The 20,991-nt window shown below is 38.0% G+C and overlaps 1 protein-coding gene and 3 non-coding genes across 9 annotated transcripts in view; all 4 read right to left on the bottom strand.

Moving 5' to 3' along the window:
- The window catches only part of NOP58 (NOP58 ribonucleoprotein), a 31,761-nt gene that overhangs the window by 1,179 nt on the left and 9,591 nt on the right, over nucleotides 1-20,991 (bottom strand). Inside the window, exons 2-14 of one of the 6 annotated variants that reach the window (XM_038585394.1) lie at nucleotides 20,409-20,461; nucleotides 20,086-20,204; nucleotides 15,917-15,978; nucleotides 14,839-14,960; nucleotides 13,055-13,191; nucleotides 11,197-11,261; nucleotides 9,917-10,051; nucleotides 8,976-9,121; nucleotides 8,107-8,233; nucleotides 6,394-6,557; nucleotides 4,874-5,008; nucleotides 4,624-4,685; nucleotides 2,165-2,298 (exon numbers count right to left, since the gene is read on the bottom strand). In XM_038585394.1, the coding sequence (XP_038441322.1) occupies nucleotides 2,165-2,298; nucleotides 4,624-4,685; nucleotides 4,874-5,008; nucleotides 6,394-6,557; nucleotides 8,107-8,233; nucleotides 8,976-9,121; nucleotides 9,917-10,051; nucleotides 11,197-11,261; nucleotides 13,055-13,191; nucleotides 14,839-14,960; nucleotides 15,917-15,971 (1,282 nt within the window). In that variant the 5' untranslated portion in view covers nucleotides 15,972-15,978; nucleotides 20,086-20,204; nucleotides 20,409-20,461. Of the gene's footprint in view, nucleotides 1-914; nucleotides 1,095-2,164; nucleotides 2,299-4,623; nucleotides 4,686-4,873; nucleotides 5,009-6,393; nucleotides 6,558-8,106; nucleotides 8,234-8,975; nucleotides 9,122-9,916; nucleotides 10,052-11,196; nucleotides 11,262-13,054; nucleotides 13,192-14,838; nucleotides 14,961-15,916; nucleotides 15,979-20,085; nucleotides 20,214-20,408; nucleotides 20,462-20,991 lie in introns of those variants that run through there. The other 5 variants (XM_038585392.1, XM_038585396.1, XM_038585395.1 and 2 more) reach the window with 5 other exon arrangements.
- Nucleotides 7,874-7,957, bottom strand: LOC119868001. Its single transcript, XR_005385491.1, has one exon. It is a non-coding gene; the product is annotated as a small nucleolar RNA SNORD11 (small nucleolar RNA).
- Nucleotides 8,840-8,918, bottom strand: LOC119868002. The gene has a single exon (XR_005385492.1). It is a non-coding gene; the product is annotated as a small nucleolar RNA SNORD11B (small nucleolar RNA).
- On the bottom strand, nucleotides 20,224-20,309 carry LOC119867998. Its single transcript, XR_005385489.1, has one exon. It is a non-coding gene; the product is annotated as a small nucleolar RNA SNORD70 (small nucleolar RNA).

The raw sequence follows: 20,991 nt of genomic DNA, 5'->3' as shown, positions 1-20,991 counted from the left end.
GCTGCCGTAAGTAAAATCTTTAAAAAAAGAAGAAGAAGACTCAGTAATAGGTGCATCTCATTAGAAACTCATTCACCAAAAATTTATTTAGCACTTACTAAATAAATGCCAGGTCATATCCTAGCCAACCGGATACAACAGGACATAAAAAGAAATTCCTGTCCTTATGTATCTTTTTTATTAGTAGAGGGGGAAAAACAATAAAACTACACAATATCTTACACAGTAATCAATGCTAAGAATAAAAACAAAGCAGGAAGAGGAACACTAAGAACAGTAATGCGTATGGCTACTTCAGAGAGGATAGTCTGACAACACCTGGAAGAGGCAAAGGAGTGAATGATGCACCTATCCTGAGGAAAAACATTCCAGCCAGAGAGAAGAGTAAATGCTAAGGCTATTCTGGGAGAGAAGCAGAGTTGGAGAGTAACAAGAAATAATGAAGCCAGTGTGGCTGGCGGAGAGTGAGCAAGGAGTAAAAGTAGATCAGTGTTAACAGGAGGTAGCACTGTGGCTGCTACATTAAAAAAAAAAGCAGTGGTGGGTAAGAAGAATGGTTACATTCTGGAAATATTTTCAATGTAGAATTGAATTGAATTTGTTGCTAGACTAGAACTGGCTGGCTAAGTTGGTATGAGCATATGACTCTTGATCTTGGAATTTTAAGTTGGAGCCCCACATTGACTGTAGAGATTTCTTAAAAATGAAATCTTTTTTTTTTTTTAAGATCACTTGTTGCCAGAATACATTTGGGTTGTAAGAAAAAGTTAAATGCCACAGCAACCAGAACTGCCATTTATAAGACAGAAAAATTTGTGGAGAAACAAACAGACTGAGAGTGACAAAAACAGAGGAATATTAGTTTGAAAAGCTTACTGTAAAAAAACAAAAAACAAAAAACAAAAAAAGCTTACTGTATATACAAGTGGAGATACGAATCTGGAGTTGGTTGTTTCAAATGCTATTAATTGGCTTAGGGATCACCTTACTATTCAATAAGTAAATAGAAACACAGGACTTAAATAACTTGTTTATCTTTCTTTCAGCCAGGTCAGGAATCCACATTTGCTGATAGTATACTTTTGACCACAAAGCTATTTAGAAACAAACAAAAAATTTTTTAAGCAAACCAAATATTACTTTAATGCCTGCTTTTCCTGCTAGACTAGCCGGCAGGCATTCAATACAGGTACTACTGGCAAATGGGGTTACTTGCTTACCAACTTTCCAAGATAGCCCAGTCCACCAGATAGCACCTATTAAATATTATTACTATAATGATAGGGTACTCAATGTTATTACTCTAGTCTATTCTATACAATAGAAACGACTAATTTAGAAAGCATGAACTTTTTTTCTTGTATCTTAAGCTGATTCTCAAAATAATTCCTATGGTAGGAAGTAAAATTTGGTACGCTCAGCTTAATATGTGATTCCATATATTCAAAGAAATGCTTCTCTGAGATGCTTGGGTGGTTTTGTCAGTTAAACATTTGCCTACAGCTCAGGTCATGATCTCGGAGTCCTGGGATCAAGCCCCAGGTTGGGCTCCTGGCTAAGTGGGAGTAGTCTACTTTTCCCTCTCCCACTCCCCAATTATGCTCTCTCTCTCATTCTCTGAAATAAAACCTTTAAAAACAAACACACACCATTACCTTTCTTTTATTTATTTATTCATGAGAGACACGGAGAGTGAGGCAGAGACACAGGTAGAGGGAGAAGCTGGCTGCCCACAGGGAGTCCAATGCAAGACTCAGTCCCAGGTCCCGGGATCACGCCCTGAGCCAAAGGCAGATGCTTAACCACTGAGCCACCCAGGTGTCCCACACCATTAACTTTCAAATATGGGTAGCTTCATAATAAAGTTTAATGGCATGTATTTCCCCAAGACTTATGAAGTCTGTCTTTCTTAAAGAATAAGAATATAAACAACATTTTAAAACTTCAAGGGCAGCCCCGGTGGCTCAGGGGTTTAGCGCCTGCCTTCCGCCCAGGGTGTAATCCTAGAGTCCCAGGATCGAGTCCCACGTCAGGCTCCCTGCATGGCACCTGCTTCTCCCTCTGCCTGTGTCTCTGTCTCTCTCTGTGTGTCTCTCATGAATTAAATAAATAAAATCTTAAAAAAAATAAAAAAAAATAAAAAAAAATAAAACTTCAAACTGACCTTTAATTTTAATCTTGGCTTTTTTGGCCTTCTTTTCAATAATTTCATCTTCTTTATCCACCTGTTCGATCTTGCGTTTTTTAGAACAGGTTGGCAGTGTGGAGTCACCAGAAGGATCATAAGTCTTCACTTCACTGAAAGAATCAAAGAACTATAAAAAATCTCTACAACACTTATAACTGAAATAATTCTAAAGAAGTTTAAAGGAAATGCCATTAGATAATACTTACATAAGCATACAATGCTGTTTTAAATCATTTAGTGGCTTTGGGGTAGTTTATGAAAACTAATAGTTTCCAAAAGGTAAAGAGGTTATCAACCAGATTTTCCAAGTAAGTCAATCACACTTCAAGAGAAGTGGTGAGCTAAAATGAGTTTTTTTTTTTTTTTTAAGATTCTATTTATTTATCCGAGAGAGAGAGAGAGAGAGATGGGCAGAAACACAGGCAGAGGGAGAAGCAGGCTCCAGGAAGGGAGCCCGACGTGGGACTTGATCCTGGGTCCCCAGGATCACATCCCCGGCTGAAGGCAGCGCTAAACCGCTGAGCCACCCGGGCTGCCCTAAAATGAGTTCTGATTTAAGTTAGTAATCACTGTGATGACTATGGTATAGAAAAATATTTAATCAGTATGAGGAAAATGGCAAAAATCTCTTTATACCAACGGACTATCCTAGAAAGTAAAAACTGAAGCAACTCAAGTTTCAGAACATAGGGTAATTCAATAAAAAACAAAATACCTAAATCAAGTTAACACAGAATACTTCATCACAAAATCCCCAAAGGCAGAAAAACAAGGGGATACATATGGATAAACATTCCCTAAAAGGCTACGCTTGCTTTTGTTCTAATGTGGCAGAAAAGTAAAAACTCAACGTACTAAGTGCCTAAAACAACAAGAAGTAATCTCATAATTGGTGCTTTAAGTGCATGTGTTTAAAGTAACAAGCAGGGACAGCCCAGGTGGCTCACTGGTTTAGCGCTGCCTTCGGCCCAGGCGTGATCCTGGAGTCCTGGTATCGAGTCCCACGTCAGGCTCTCTGCATGGAGCCTGCTTCTCCCTCTGCCTGTGTCTCTGCCTCCGTGTGTTGTGTCTCTCATGAATAAATAAATAAAATCTTAAAAAAAAGTAAAGTCACAAGCATAATGGCATATTAAGAAACTGTTCAAAACAAGGTAAGGAATGTTTCATTTATTTGTAGATTTATGGTCGCTTAATTTTTATTTATTTATTTTTTAAAATGATTTTATTTATTCATGAGAGACACAGGCAGAGGGAGAAGCAGGCTCCATGCAGGCAGCCTGATGTGGGACTCGATCCTGGGTCTCCAGGATCATGCCCTGGGCTGAAGGCAGGCGCTAAACCTCTGAGCCACCTGGGCTGCCCGGTTGCTTAATTTTTATACGTTAAAAACATTTATAATAAAAAACAAAGATCCATACTTATCAACTAAAGACCTCAAGTCAGACTTAAAAAATTACAATATATATATAATATATATAGTCATTGTTGAAAACTTGGAAAATTCATAAAACATAAAGTTAGTGGGAACACTTTTGATTTCCTTCCAGAATAAAGGAAGTAGTTTTTCTAAATATGTACATTTAAATACATATATGAATATTTACAGTAAGATGTTACTCCTTGCCCAGTTTAAAATCTTACTATTAAAATTCTTAAGGAATTATGGGTCCTGAGTGAGAATTTATGGGTTAATGACTAAAGAATCCGGAGACATACTGTAAAAGTGCTTCCCAGAAACGGTGTATTACATTCTACTTCCATCACATTACCAGCATTGAACATTACCTCAAATAATAACCAAACTACCAGACCCTAACACATATCTTTTGTTAATTTCATGGTGAGCTCTCAGTATTTTATTATTATGCCTTTTAGCTATTTTTAGACTTTTCTGTCTTTTAAACAGGTTTCATTGTGGATTAACTATGAATTGATTTTTTGTTGATAGATGGTATACTATATCGAAACCATGAATAACAATATTTACTTTCAACATCTGAAAATGAACTAGTTAAATATTAAGGGGGGAAAAAAGCCAAGGGGTGCCTGGCTGGCTTGGCTGAAGGAGCATGAGAGTCTTGATTTTGGGGTTGTGAGGTACCTATAGAGAGATTATTTGAGAGAAAAGCCAAAATATATGCTATATGTGTATTTATTACAATGTAAAAATATATTTATATGATTAAAAATTAGAAATATGGAAAACTGTAAATAGCAAAGAAAAAATTAGAGACATTGAATTTAAGCAAGCATTTAAGCAAGGGTTAGGAAGAGACACAGACAGAGGGAGAAGCAGGCTCCCTGCAGGGAGCCCGACGTGGGACTCGATCCTGGGTCTCCAGGATCATGCCCTGGGCGGAAGGCGGCCCTAAACTGCTGAGCCACCTGGGCTGCCCACAAGCAGAAATTTTTAATCCTCCCCAAAATGTACTCACCTTTTATGTTCGTATTTTTCTGTTTTTGCTAATGCTTTGCCTGTTCCACTTATTTTCCTTATCTAAGAAAAGATAACAATTTTTGGTAAATTTAAGGGAAACTTAGTAGCAGGAACAAAAAATATTAGACATACTAAAATGTATAATAAAATAAAAACTGCTTAGTAGGTGAAATGAGTAAGTACATAAATTACTTAAAGTTTATGAATTTTTTATAACACTTCTACAATAAACAGGATGTGGTCCTTACCCCTCTATCTTCCAAGGTCCTCAACCTGGCCTCTAATTTGGCTCTGTTCTCAACTCCCATTGCAGAACTGGAATCTTCACCAAAAGCATCGTACCGGATAGCCAAAACAGTTTTGGCAGCCAGCATTCGAGAAATCTAATAGAGAACTTGAAGTTAGAGGCATTTAAAGTATACCCCAAGTTGAGATGTTAAAATCAATAACTGATTCATGATAAAATAGAAGCATAACATCAACTCTTTCATTCTAGGATTTTTTAAAATCAAGAAATATAATACAACTCAAGCCACCTATCTTTTTTTAAGATTTTATTCATTAATTCATTCATGGGGTGGGGGGCAGAGACATATGCAGAAGGAGCAGGCTCCAAGGGGATCGATCCTGGGACTCAGGGATCATGCCCTAAGCCAAAGTCAGACGCTGCTGAACAGCTGAGCCACCCAGGCATCTCTTAAGCCACCTATTTTATGTCTGAATCTCTCTCAATGGCTAACTGGTTATATACAAAACCCCATTCGTTCTGTTGGATGAGATAATCTTGCAGTAGTTCATGTCCAAAACGAGCTCAAAATATCCTAATGTCTTCCTTTAATTTCTACTCAGTGACCTTAGTTCCACACCATGAGATCATCTGGAAAAAGTGTAGCCCCTTTTAGGTTAATTAACAATGCATCACCCCTTTCATCAATCTGCTCTGAATTTTATATTTCAGGGTTTTGTTTTTTTTAACATTTCAGTTTCTGTTAATTTATATGCCCTTACCAAAAAAGCTTGAAATTGCTTAAGTCTCAGCTTTCCCATCTGTAAAAGATACCCTGTATCTCACAGGGCTATTAAAAGGATTCATGTAGGGGATCCCTCAGTGGCTCAGCGGTTTGGCGCCTGCCTTTGTCCCCGGGGCGTGATTCTGGAATCCTGGGATTGAGTCCCACCATCGGGTCTCTGCGTGGAGCCTGCTTCTCTCTCTGCTGGTGTCTCTGCCCCCCCCTCTCTCTCATGAATAAAATCTTTAAAAATAAGTAAGAGGATTCATGTAAGTCCTACTAAGTGTTGAGCACAGTGTATGGTTATTATTTTATAATTCATAAATGATGCTAAATTGATTTCCTGCCAGAAAACTTCTGATTCATTCCCCATTCATCAACACATAGATTCTAGAAAACTCCTAACACAGCAAAAGAACATGGCTTTAATAAGATCAGTAATACTTTTTCATTAAAAAAAAAATTTTTTTTTTTTTAAAAGTAAGCTCTACACCCAATATGGGGCTGGGAACTTAACAACCTCGTAATCAAGAGTTGCACGCTCTGCTTACTGAGTCAGCCAGGTGCCCCCAATAACACTTTATGTTATTTTCTTTCATTACACAAAAGTGCTTTTATAGCTCAAGAAATCATCATTCTCTAATGAAAAAGAAGCAGTAGAAAAATTTACTCCATCCTATAGAGTAGGGAGGAAATGACTTATCTGGAGGGGAGAAAAAAAAGAAAAAATGACCGGTCTCAGGAGAAATACATCTCACCTTTCCTTTGTGTTTGGGACTTGTCTGGCCTACAAGTGAAGCATGATAAATGAGACCATACTTTGGGGTATCTCGTCTAGACTTGAGGGCTCTGAAGAGTGCCTTTTCTGCTCCAAGAATTTGAACTGTAGAAGCTGCATGTTTGGCCAAATTCAAAAGAGAACCTTCAAAAGAAAAGAAGTAGTTACAAGGATTGCAATTCCAAGTATTTAAAAGTTCCATGTGTTAAACACAAGACATATAGTCTAAGTATTATAGCCACCAGAGTAAATAAAAATCTGATACAATACAGATTCTATAGTCTGGGACTCCCTAGAAAGCCTCAGCATTTGTGATTCAACCATGTAGCACTATAAGCAGAGGCTTATAATGAATGCTTATGCTAAACTGAAGGTTAAACCTATTAGTTCAATTATACTTATTTGCCAGAGACGGTATTAACTACTCTACATACTATTAGCATACCAGCAGGATTTTAGACATCAAGTATTCTACTTTAGATATGGAAAAAAAACATAAGAATGAACAGACACACAAAGGACAGACATCTCAGCAGAAAAACTATGTGATAACTTTCTCACACTTTATCTGTTGTTTACAGTATGAATGAGGAGATATGCTTGTAAGTACACTGATCAGGTATAAAAAAGTTGCTGCTTTATTAGATTTACTGTACAGAAAAAAAAAGATTTACTGTACAGATTTTGTCAGAACAGACCCCCAATATTAATGCTCAACCACTAGATATGTATTTAAAATTGAACACACACTTCTGTTAATCCCTGCATCTCTTACCACAAAAGTTTGGTTAAGCCTACGAAAATATGGATGCAAACAAAACCAACCAGATAACCCCAATTTTGCAGCTGAGGGTATTTGGATGGCATATCTATCTGTATAATGATGTAGTTATAGGTAGGTGCTATTCTAGTTTAGACACTTTGATGTAGATGATACATTAAAATATTCTATGATGGAGTGGAACAATGACTCCAACAATAGTACTTTACTCTATTTGCAAATATTCAATTATACAGTATTTTTTGTAACATACCTTCTTTGTAACATCACCATATATACACCTGAAGTTTCATTATAAATTCATTAAAAGATTTTGCATGTCAAATATATTAAAATTAGCATATTCAGTAGTGAACCAGATTCTCAAACAAGGGTATGTATCACCTGTTGTGAGAACTATTTAATCTGATGAGGGGTTTTTTCAAGGGGGAAGGGTGGAGGGAAAGACCATTTTAAGCAGGCTCCATGCCCAGAGCAGAGCCCAGTGATGGGCTCAATCTTACAACCATGAGATCATGACCTGAGTCAAAATTAAGAATCAGACGCTTAACCAACTAAGCCACCCAGGCACCCCTATTCTGGTAAGTTTCTAGTAGTGGAATCATTAACTGATTTCATTCTCCTGCATTCATCTGATTATTCTCATTAATGGTAAAAAACTTCTGACAACGGACCACAAGTGTCTCAGAAGAGGTAGTGACTAAAGATGCCTTCACTATCCAAAAGGAAATCAGGCATACACATTAGAATCATCATTGAACACTTGGTCCTTAGTTCTTAGCTATAACCAACTACTTCTGTTTATTACCTAAAATTTCTAATGAATATAATTTGAAGATGAAAAAGATAACCCTAAGTAGAAAACAATCTACTCTAAATATCCCTGTTTATAAGTTACATTAAAATCATCACCTGCATGAGCAATGAGCCGTGCTCCCACTAATTCCCCAACCATGACTGTAACATTCGGTGCAATGGCCATCATTCGATTTTGTAGATATTCATAGAGCTGAGTTCTATATTCTGAAATTTCAATTACCTAGTATAAGAAACAAAATGAACACATCATAAATTACTTATGTAAAAATCATTTAAAAACCACATGTCTTTACACACTGGAGCCCTAAACTATCATAGGTCAGCCATGTAATCCCGGAACAATGAACCATTCTTTATCTCAGTTTCCCGTTTTAATGGATTTTATGAGATAATAAATGTAAAACAACCCAATACACTGCCTAAAAATGCTAGTCAATATTACTGTTATTTTTTAAAAAACTCCAAGGCTAGACACTGGTCATCCTCTTTGTGATTCTTTTTTGTGCATATGATTTTAAAATATTTTGTTTTTAAGCATCTCTACACGAATTGTGGGCTAGAACTTACAACTCCAAGGTCAAGAGTGACATGCTCTACGGACTGAGCCAGCCCTCCTCTTTGTGATTCTTGTTTAGCTATCTCCAAATGAGGAAAAAAGAACACTCCAGGCTATAAACATAAAGGCTAGAAATAAGTAACTCAATCTTTATTTCTGTCTTAATGAATTTATAATTCATTATCCAGACAATGCTAACAATACAAATAAATTAGATGGTATTTTTCAACCTACTTCAGTATGTATTTCCCCCTTGAAATATATAAATCAAGATGGCATCAGATGAGGTAGTGACTGAACACCCTCATATTTATCAGGTGAGTAAGCTTAAAAATCATCATTGCCATCAGAAAATTATTACATAGCCAGTCCCACCAAAAGTAATTTCTCCATGTGTATAGTTTACCTGAGTGCAGAGATGCAGAATGTTGCAAATATCCTCTTCTGAAACCTCTGTTCCCATGGAGATCTCTGCAGCTGCTTTCACTTCCGCTTCAACTTCCTCTGGCAGTAATTCAGAAAGTTTGGCTGAGGCATAATTCTTCCTATCGCCTATGGAATGTTTGCAGAGGATGAGGGAGAATCACTCTTCAACAAATTATATAAAATCCAAATAGTCAAAAAAGAAAAAAAAAAAAAGGTAGAGAGAAGCCAATGAAAAGGATGCCTAAACAAAACAAAAAGCTAACAAGTTTGACTTACTAATTTCCCTTATGTAAGGCCTGATTTTTAGAGATTAAAATCTCTCCCCACCATCTCCCTCCAAAAAAGATATAAAATAGAATTAAAAACAAAATACTTCATAAAATAGGACTAATGATAAGGCAATTTGTAGCTAAGATTTTACTAAAGCCTGTGCCACTAATTCTTGGGGTGGTAATACGGCAATGTAGTATGACCCTGGGAAGTCCTATATATTAACAATGCTTAAGTTGTTCTGCTAATATTACTGTACTACTGGCACAGGATACAACACTAACAGTACGGACAGCACTATTTTTAGTAGCATATTCCAGGTCCAGTTGCCTGTATTAATGGTAAACTTACTATGGGATACATTTCACCTTAAGAAGCCATTTTAAGAAAAACCAAATCAGAGAACCATGTTCTCTGTTGTACAGGCCATTGAAATCAAAGTCCAAGTTAACTGTTTCTAACAGACACTAATACAGCTACACACCCAAAATACATGTAAGTTGTAAGAAACTCTGAGAAGCTTAAGGAAAAAAATTACTAAAAAAAAGGAAAAAAAACAATTCCTATAACTCATGTTGTGGGATTAAAAAAATTGTTATTTTCAATGCTTTAAAAGATTAAGTTAAAAAAATAAAGAATTAAGTTACTCACCGACTTTCTGTAAACATTTGCAGTATGTCAGGTTATCTGAAATAATTTTTCCTAATTCAGGGAAATGCCAGCCATACCATTCTCTACACCGCATAATGTAGTTGTTTAGCTCTTTGTCTAAGTCATCTAACAAGGCTGCAGTAGATTAAAATGAAAAAAAAAAAAAAACAAAAAACAAAAAACTTAAAAGGGCTTTAAAAAAATCATAAAATATACATAAAATCTACCATTTTAACCATTTTCAATTGTAGGTTTCGGTGCAACAATCACCCACTACCCGTTTCCAGAACTCTTTCATTATCCCAAGGGAAAAGTCTGTAAGTACTAAACAATAACACCATATCCCCACCTTCCCCCCATCTCCTGGTAATATCTTTTACTTGTGGCCTTTATGAATTTGCCTGTTCTAGGTACCTCATAAGTAGAATCACTCAACAGTTGTCTTTTTTGCGTGGCTTATTTCTCAGCATGTTTTCAAAATTCATCCATTTTGTAACATGCATCAGAATTTCATTCCTTTTTAAGGTCTAAAGATAATAATTATTATGTGTATATACCCTATTTTGTTTATCCATTCATCCGTTTGTGGGTATGTGGATTATTTCTATCTTTTGGCTACTGCAAATAATGCTGCTACAAACACAGATGTGTATGTATTTGGTGTGTGTACCCGCTCAATTCTTTGGAGTATATACCCAGAAGTGCAATTGCCATTTAAAGGAATTTTTAAAATTGGAAACTGTTAGGAGTTGATTCACTTAATAATATGGAAGAATGACCTATTATAAAGCCAAGTTAAAAAAAAAAAGCAGAAGTACAACACAATAGATCCCATCTATTGATTTACTTCATGGAAAAAGACAAATCTGTTAACATCACCAATGTTAATTTATATTATCTCCAACTAGTCAAATTAGGAGTGGCTTCCCTTTTCTATTCTGCATTTTCCAGCTTATTTACTTCACCACTGAAAATTCTAGGGGCACCTGGTGGCTCAGTGGATTAAGCGTCTGCCTTCAGTTCAGGTCATGATCTCAGGTCCTGGGATCAAGCCTCATATCAGGCTCCCTGCTCAGTAGGGAGTCTGCATCTCCCTTTCCCTCAGCTCCTACCCCCATTCATGCCTCTCAAATAAATAAATAATATCGTAAAACGAACAAATAAAAAACCCACGAATCTCCTTTTCTTCCTCACTGATAAAATCGTAAAAGATATAGTTTTAGCAGCAAGAAAAAGTCATGATGAATGGACAGATCAGACCTTACATGTACTATACTTACAAATTGCCTGAACAATCATGGTGTCCACTTTATCAGCACTAAATTTCAATCTGTATCGGGACAAGCTGGATATAAGAGGGGAAAATAAGAAGTTATTGATAGCATCTATGAAACTAATTCACATCTTAAGATACTTTTTAAAACCCAAGTCCCTCTCCTTGGAGCTGTATTTTAATTTTCCCAATATAGGAAACCATTTGAACAAGAATATGCAAAATCAGGAAATACACATTTAAAAAGAAAATACACAGGTCCTGCTATACCCTATATGTCTGAAACATGAATTTGTCAAACAGGATAATGCTGTTTAGTACAAATCATTTGGTTCATATAGTATTTTTACAATGCTTTATATCAGCAGGTAAATAAAACAGAAAGCCATGAAGGAACAGTATTATACATAACTTTTTCTTAATCTTGGCACTGTTAACAATGTAGGCCTGATAATTCTTTGTTGTAGGGGCATAGGACCTATTCTGTGCATTGTGGATATTCAGCAATATTCCTGGCCTCTATCCATTACGTTAGTAGAGACATGACCCCACTTGTATCAATTAAAACTGTTTTTAGATGTTGCCAAATATCCTCTAAGGAATATTTAATTGTCAATGATTAAGGAACCACTACTGTTATACAATGTCAATCACAAACTTGGATCTTAACTCAGTTTAGCAGTTCCTGCACTCTTAAAAATGCTCGTTACAAAGTTACTCTTAACTTTCATGCATTTTGCTCATCTTTGTAACTCAGCAGCTTTAACCCTTTCACTGATTTATGTTATTTTTTGTACAAAAGTACAAGCCTCTGTTTATTCCTTTAATCTAAATTTAACCATCCTTTTTTTTTCTTCAAGATTTTACTTACTTATTCATGAAAGACACAGAGAGAGTCAGAGACACAGGCAGAGGGAGGATAAACAGGCTCCATGCAGGAAGCCCACTATGAGACTTGGTCCCAGAAATCTGGGATCACACTCTGAGCCAAAGGCAGAGGCTCAACTGCTGAGCCACCCAGGCGTCCCTTAATGTATCCTTTTTAACTGTATTAATAATATAAAGGGCTATTTTTGATAGTGCTCTGGTATAAAGTTACATAGGTTCTGAGTAGTCTACTTTTAATCTTTCTCAATGAAAAACCCTGTTATTTTAGTGCAATTTCATAGAATGCCAAGCTTTTCAGAACACATTATAGTACAGAGAAACGCCTATTCTTTGGTTAAACATGATAAGTGAGTGAGCTTCTCTTTGCATTATAAAGAGTCAGTAAAGGGGATCCCTGGGTGGCTCAGTGGTTTAATGCCCGCCTTTGGCCCAGGGCACGATCCTGAAGTCCCTGGATGAAGGCTCCAGCCTGCTTCTTCCTCTTGTGTCTCTGCCTCTCTTTCTCTATGTCTATCACGAATAAATAAACAAACAAACAAACAAATAAACAAACAAATAAATAAATAAATCTTAAAAAAATAAAAATAAAGAGTCAGTAAAAATCAAAGTAAAACAAACATTATAGATACAGAGGGAGACAACAGCAGATGAAAAAATTGGGGGAGATGAAAAGATGGAAGGACAGCAAATGATTCAGCAGAGATCAGAGGTGGGGAAAAAGGCCCAAGAATTGTGGGACTCAACAAAAAATAGAGAATGCCTATGATGGGGACTGCCTGGATTCCAATCCAGGCTTTATCACTTAGCAGGTGAATGGACTTTGCGCATCATATTCATTATAAAATGAGGATATTACTACTTTCCTCATAAGATTATTATAAGAATTAAATTAGTAATTGTAGTATGCTTAAAGTACAGTGCAATACAACTGCTTATTAAACAGCAATAAACTGACTTTATTTTCCAGTAAATCTCACCTGTGTGCCAATCCAAGACACATAGCTGCCATTTCACGTGGTTCTACCCCAGGGATTAATCCGTCCATCTGGGAACGGATTCCTCTCATAAGTTCATTAACAACAGGACTATGGATACAACTGAGATTCAGCTTTTCCTATGAGAACAAGAATATCTGTATTAATGAAATAAAATTTTCCTAAAACCATTATTTTTTTAAAAATTTTATTTATTTATTCATGAGAGACACAGAGAGAATGCTGAGACACAGGCAGAGGGAGAAGCAGACTCCCTGCAGGGGCCTGATGTGGGACTTGATCACAGAACCCAGGGATCATGCCCTGAGCCAAAGGCAGATGACGCTCAACCGCTGAGACACCCAGGTGGCCCTCCTAAAACCATTTACATATTAAAATAGCAGATTTAAGTATTTCTCATTTTAAAAAATTGTATTTCCCATTATTTCACATTTTTCTAATGTTTGTAGGAATACTAAATGCAGATTCTTTTTGATAAACACAGAACAGTACTGTAAATGTACCTTCTCTTATGATTTTTCCTTTTTAAATAGGCTCCATGACTGCGTAAAACCCAACATGGGGCTTGAACTCATGACCCTGAGAGCAAGATCTGAGTAAATATCAAGAGTCAGATGCTTAAGTGACTGGGCCACCCAGGTGTCTGATTTCCTTTCTCTTTTTTTAAAAAAGACTTATTTTGAAGTAACCTCTATACTCAATGTGGGGCTCAAACTCACAACCCCTGAGATCAAGAGTCACACATTCCACCTACTGAGCCAGCTAGGCACTCCTGATTTTCCTAGTAACATTCTTTTCTCTAACTTATTTTAAGTTAGAGATGTAGTAAGTTAAGATTGTAATATCTAATAGACATACAAATACGGGTTAACTATTTGTTATGGTAAGACTTCTGGTCAATAGTAGGCTTTCAGTAAAGTTTTTGAGGAATCAAAAAGTTATACACAGAATTTTTTTTTTTAAAGAAACCATTTTTTTAAAAAGACTTTATTTATTCATAGAGACAGAGAGACAGAGAGAGAGAGAGAGAGAGAGAGGCAGAGACACAGGCAGAGGGAGAAGCAAGCACCATGCAGAGAGCCTGATGTGGGACTCGATCCAGGGTCTCCAGGATCGAGTCCAGGCTGCAGGCAGCACCAAACCGCTGCGCCACAGGGGCTGCCCTACACAGAATTTTTTTTAAATGATTTCATTTATTTATTTGAAAGAGTGTGTGGGGCAGGAGAAGCAGGGTGAGGGACAAGCAGACTCCTGACGGAGCCTGACACAGGGTTCAATCTCACAACAGAAGCTGAAACCAAGGGATACCTGGGTGGCTCAGCGGTTGAGTGTCTGCCTTTAGCCCAGGGCATGATCCTGAAGACCTGGGATTGAGTCCCACATTGGGCTCCCTGCATGGAGCCTGCTTCTCCCTCTGCCTGTGTCTCTGCCTCTCTCTTTCTGTCTCTCATGAATAAATAAAGGGAAAAAAAATCATCAGGTCTTTAATTCTGTTGCTAGAAAAAGAAATGTGACTAAACAAAAACATAGCAGGACATACATACTGTTAACATAACTCTGGTGACAAGGTTAAAACGAATTTTTACCACTTTTGGGGACATTAATATTTTCTACAATGAACAGGTATTATTTGTATGTTCTTAGCCCTGATAATCATATTGGAAATCAATTATTCTGTAGCCTAGGGAAAAATATACAAAGGCTAGGCTTTGTAGTCACCAATGCTATATGGTGAGTTCTGATTGGCAGGCATGAAAAATATTTACCTTTATGACCCCTCCTAGTTTAGCATCAGCTACAGCCAGGGGCTCATGGGCTTCTTTTACTATTTTCTTCAGAACTTTCTTCAGCTGTTTATTGATTTTGCCTTCCATCAGAGCTGTAAATGCTTTTTAGAAAAGGGAAAACAAAAAAGAGTTAACTCTCAGGTTTTTAATTTTAAGAACTTCATGTCATTTAAGCTTAAAAAATAAAGCAAAATAAACACTTCCTTCCAAAAAGTCTGAATTTAACATTACTTCTAAAATTAAATGATAAATGTAAAAAACACTGAAAGAGTTACACATTTCACAATCTCATCTGATCTTCCCACCCTCACTTCAGCTCTAGAACTAGGTGTTAAAGCTGATACAGCATTCCTTTCGTTTTATAAAATAAAATTTACTCTTGAACCCAGAGAGAACTAGAACCATAAAATGTTAGAAACAGTCTATTTTAGAGTGACAAACAGATCCAGTCTCCAATGTCACTGTAGACCGACTGGCCTGATGTTCTGTGAAATAACCTAAAATCCTGTCAACACTGGAAAAAAGCAGTGTATTCACTTGGGAGGGTTGTGGAGGCCTTGGCTAATTCCAAATCCAGGTATGTTATCAGGCCTCTGCTTGTAAACCTTCAGTGATGGATAACTCACTCCCAAAGAGGCAGCCTATTCAATTTGAGATTGCTTTTCTTTTTTGGCAGATTCTAAATCTCATGCTTTATAACTCTCACCCTTCCTAGGCCTAGACTTAGGATCTTCTGGACCCACATGGACTAATACCTCATCCGATATCTGTCAGGGTTTTGGCTAAATTTAAAGTATGCCTGCCAGGGATGCCAGGGTGGTACAGTGATTTGAGTGTCTGCCTTTGGTTCAGGTCATGATACCGGAGTCCTGGGATCGAATCCTGAATCAGGTTGCCCACTGGGAGCCTGCTTCTCCCTGTGCCTATGTCTTTGCCTCTCTCAACCTCTGATAAAGAAAATTAAAAAAAAAAAAAAAAAAAAAAAAGTACGCCTGCCAGGAAGGGAGTTGGCCACAATTTCTAAGGCCAGACAATTTATGCTTAATCAGCCAGGTACCTTCTCTTTCCTCCTGACCACATCTCAATCCATTTGAGTTACAAATCCATTTCATCCGTTATCTGGGAAGATGAAAGGTAATGACAAAAATCATATGGCTACCACAAGCTCTTACACCACACTCTAAGAAGCTGAGACTCAAGCTATTTTGTTAGGTTATAACCTTTTACACACTGTATAACACTGACTCCGCACAATCTACCTTTCAAGTAGAGTTATATATTCTTTCAAGTTTTTAATCTTTGGTGATTAAAATTTTTATTCAACTTCTAGCTTCTAGTTCTTAGTCTTCCATATCATCTATTTTAACCTAGTGTTTTCCTTTTTTTAAAAAAAATTTGGGATACCTGGGTAACTTAGCGGTTGAACCTCTGCCTTGGGCTCAAGGCTTGATCCTGTAGTACTGGGACTGAGTCCCACATCGGGCTCCCTGCATGGAGCCTGCTTCTCCCTCTGCCTATGTCTCTCATGAATAAATAAATAAAATCTTAAAAAAAAAAAATTCTTGTGGGGTGCCTGGGTGGCTCCACTGAGTATCTGCTTTCTGCTCAGGTCATGATCTCAGGGTCCTAGAATCAAGACTCCCTCTCCCTCTGTCCTTCCCCACACTCAAGCTCCTATGCGTTCTCTCATTCTCTCTCAAGTAAATAAAAATGTTAAAAAAAAATAAAAGTGGGGGGGGGGGAACCTGGGTAGCTCAGTGGTTGAGCATCTGCCTTTGGCTCAGGGTGTGATCCTGGGGTCCCGGGATCGAGTCCTACATCAGGTTCCCAGCAGGGAGCCTACTTATCCCTCTGCCTAGGTCTCTTTCTCTGTCTCTCGTGAATAAACAAAGCAAAACAGGGGATCCCTGGGTGGCGCAGCGGTTTGGCGCCTGCCTTTGGCCCAGGGCGCGATCCTGGAGACCCGGGATCGAGTCCCACGTCAGGCTCCCGGTGCATGGAGCCTGCTTCTCCCTCTGCCTGTGTCTCTGCCTCTCTCTCTCTCTCTGTGACTATCCTAAATAAATAAATAAAATATTTAAAAAAAAAAAAAAAAAAAACAAAGCAAAACAAAACACGAAGATTTCTTGTAAGCAAAAACTTCTACTTATTTTAGATTTAACATTTACCTTCCCTTTATTATTAAAAACCTGTTCATTACTCTTTATAATAGGAATTTTTAAAAGATGACAGAAATGGTGACAAGGTTAAGGGGGAAAACTGAATCTTTTCTCTACTTCACCAGCCACTTTTCAGCATCCCCTAATAATCTTCCCACTTCATTCAAATGTAGGCTGCTACCAAACTGTTCTGTAGTGTTTGGAAGATTTGCAATTTGAAAATTAGAATGTAAAAATAAAGCTTTCCATAGAAATGGTATATATGAACTTCTAGGACCAATATAAATTCTTTTCTAAAAAATATTTATTTATTTTGGAGAAAGAGGGAGAACATGTGCCTGTCGGGGTGGGGGCAGGAGAGGGAGAGGAAGAGTCTTTTTTTTTTTTTTTTTGAATGAGGAAGAGTCTTAAGCAAATTCGACGCCAGGCTCAATCTCCTGACCTAAGCCAAAACCAAGAGATGGGTACTTAACCAACTAACTATGCCACCCAAGTGCCTTTAAATTCTTTTTTAAAAAAATTCAACTTGGGATGCCTGTGTGGTTCAGCAGTTTAGCGCCGCCTTCAGCCCAGAGCCTGGTCCTAGAAACCCGGGATTGAGTCCCATGTTGGGCCCCCTGCATGGAGCCTGCTTCTCCCTCTGCCTGAGTCTCTACCTCTGTGTCTCTCATAAATAAATAAATAAACAAACAAATAAATAAATAAAATTCTCGCCTAGTCTGGCATTTTGCCCATTTACCTAACCTTATTTTAAGGAATACCAAGAGCTCAGGAGGAAAAGGAGATATACCCCTCAACCCTCAGTTTTCCTATCAATAGTGATTAAAACATCTACTCCGAAGGATTGTTTCAAGCATTTAAAAACAATTTTGAAATGATGAGCACAAATCTGACAACCACTACACAATAAACATATTAGCTGTTAACAGTAAAAACCGGCTTTATTTTAGGTAAAAGTTAGATCTATCCATTTAATAATAAAGACTGGTCAAAAATATCTCAAAGAAAGATTAAAGAGGTAATAAATATGCAAAAAGGAATTCAAAGAAGCCACTTGGGATGAGGGCTGCTGCACATTACAACTCCAGCAGGAGCAGTTCAAATCACAGCCTATGTGAATAATGTCCTGCAGTTGGAGAGCAGCAAACACAATCTCACTTGGGGTCTTAACAAAACTACCCATATAATTTTAAAACTGTGATGAACCATCTTTTCAAAAATTCTCCAGGCAGGAGTGCCTGGCTGGCTCAGTTGAAGAGCATGTGACTTTTTTTTTTTTTAAGATTTTATTTATTCATTCATGACAGACAGTGAGAGAGAGAGAGGCAGAGACACAGGCAGAGAGAGAAGCAGGCTCCATGCAGGGAGCCCAATGTGGGACTCAATCCCGGGACTCCAGGATCATGCCCTGGGCCGAAGGCAGGCGCTCAACTGCTGCTGAGCCACCCAGGGATCCCAGCATGTGACTCTTTTATCTTGGGGCCGGGAGTTTAAGCCCCAAGTTGGATGTAGAGAGTACTTAAACAAAAACAGGGGGGTCCCTGGGTGGCTCAGCGGTTGACTGACTGCCTCCAGCGCAGGGTGTGATCCTGGAGACCCGGGATCCCACTTCGGACTCCCTGCGTGGAGCCTGCTTCTCCCTCTGCCTGTGTCTCTGCCTCTCTGTGTCTCTCATGAATAAATAAATAAAAATATTAAAAAAAAAATCCAGGCAAAAATTATATTTGTGCTTTAGTGGCCTAATGAGGCTTTAATTACTGACTTACTGATGAAACAGTCCTAGAACTATTTTTAAAAATTAAAAAATTTGGAGCACCTGAGTAGCTCAGTCAGTTAAGCATCTGCCTTTAACTTGGGTCATGATCCTGAGGATCCTCGGATGAGCCCTGCATTGGGCTCCCTCCTCGGTGGGAGTCTGCTTTTCTCTCTCCCTCTGACCCTCCCCTCACTCATATGCTCCCTGTCTCAAATAAATAAATGAAATAAAATTTAAAAATTGACCCCATTTTTAGGTATTCCTCCAGCTACCCTTCTGCCAGTGTTAGGGTAGCTCATTAATATTCGAGCATGTTGGGACACCTGGGTGGCTCAGGTGAGCATCTGCCTTCTGCTCAGGGCATGATCCCGGAGTCCTAGGATCAAATCCCAATGGTTGCCTGCAAGGAGTCTGCTTTTCCCTCTGCCTATCTCTGCTTCTCTGTGTCTCCCATGAATAAAATCTTAAAATATATATACACACACACATATATATATTCTAGCATGTTTAGATAGATTCCTAATTTAGTAAGAGAATTATACCCCTCTCTTGGGGCTGATGAACAAAATTATTTGTGTCTGTGATATTCTTGCCTAATTATATGCCATATTTTTCCTTATGGTCCTACAATTTCAAATTATACCACCAAGCAGTTAGCTGATTTGATATACGGAACTTAAATGATTGAAAAATCTATGAGCTGAATTTATCTAGTATTCCTGTTTTCCCTAACATTAAAAAAATATCTTGAGGGCAGCCCTGGTGGCCCAGCGGTTTAGCGCCACCTTCAGTCCAGGGTGTGATCCTGGAGACCCGGGATCAAGTCCCACATCGGGATCGGGATCAAGTCCCACATTGGGCTCCCTGCACAGAGACTGCTCCTCCCTATGCCCCCCCCGCCCCCCCCCCCCCGTCTCTGTCATGAATGAATAAATAAAATCTTAAAAAAAAAAAAAATCTTGAGACCAACTGCCTACTAAAGCCAAGCCTAGTTAATAAGCCCTATTGCTTTGTCTGTTCTCCCATCATGAGGACTAGCTGAAGGATAGGGGTCATCCATTCTTCATGCCCCCTTCATACTTAACTCAAGCCTCTGTAGTTTCTGCATTAAAAACAAAAAAATCAAACAAAAAACCCCACACATACAAAAATCTATTAGTTTCCTAAAACTTTTAATATTGTGGTCTTTTGTACTAAAAACGTATACCCATGGAGAGCTGCTTTATTATTATTTCAGTTGTGAATCCTGGCTATTCTCAATTTTACCCTTGGATTAAAATTATCAGAGAGCTGTGTACTTGACTACATTACCTTGGTCCCTTGTAGAACAGCTTTTACTGAATTGTGCTTCAGCATTATGCTGTTGGTTTCCACAGGGAGATCAATTTAACCACTTCTCACCTCTCATCACATGGGGGGGGAAACAAGCCCTATGGTAAAAAAAGCTAACTCAATGTTGTCTCAGTGGTAGCGACGAATTTGAGTTAGATCACTTAAATTCAATTCCAAAAGAATGCATCATTGACAACATTGAATAAGGTTAACTCAGGCAACTGAAGCAAATAATCTTTTGATATGAATAATAAATTGAAAAGATTAAGCACAAAACCAAAACAGCTAGTCTTTCACTTTACCTGCTAATGCTTCTGCTGTATCCTGAAATTTCTCAAAATGTTTTAGCTTTACTCTAGAAGGAAAAAAAGAAAAGTTATGAGGGCATATTGATTGTGCAAAAGCCATATTATTTAGGAAACAGGTTTGGATTGTTTCCAAAGCACACACCAATAAAATAAAGCTTCCCATCACTGGGTATCAGGGTGCCAAGTTAGATAAATTATTCTTAAAACAACCAGTTTCTCTAAATGTTATGGCTTCAACATAACCTCTTGCTGTTTAAAGCTGGACACAGATCCTTTTACTATACAGAATAGAAGAGACCCTAGAAAAGGTATTAAGAGTCCCTCTTGAGTCAGGAATCTCACAACAAGGATTTGTCCATCTAGTACAAATGCTATTAAGAAATGGCTTAAAATCAGGATGCCTGGTGGCTCAGCGGTTGAGCATCTGTCTTCAGCCAAGGGTGTGATCCTGGGGGTCTGGGATCAAGTCCCACATCGGGCTCCCTGTGAGAAGCCTGCTTCTCCCTCTGCCTGTGTCTCTGCCTCTCTCTGTGTATCTCTCATGAATAAATAAAATCTTAAAAAAAAAAACTTATCA

Source organism: Canis lupus, chromosome 37, assembly GCF_011100685.1.
Source record: "Canis lupus familiaris isolate Mischka breed German Shepherd chromosome 37, alternate assembly UU_Cfam_GSD_1.0, whole genome shotgun sequence".
Lineage (NCBI taxonomy): Eukaryota > Metazoa > Chordata > Mammalia > Carnivora > Canidae > Canis > Canis lupus.
Note: the sequence above shows the minus strand (reverse complement) of the source record. Positions and strands in the feature narration are given on the sequence as shown.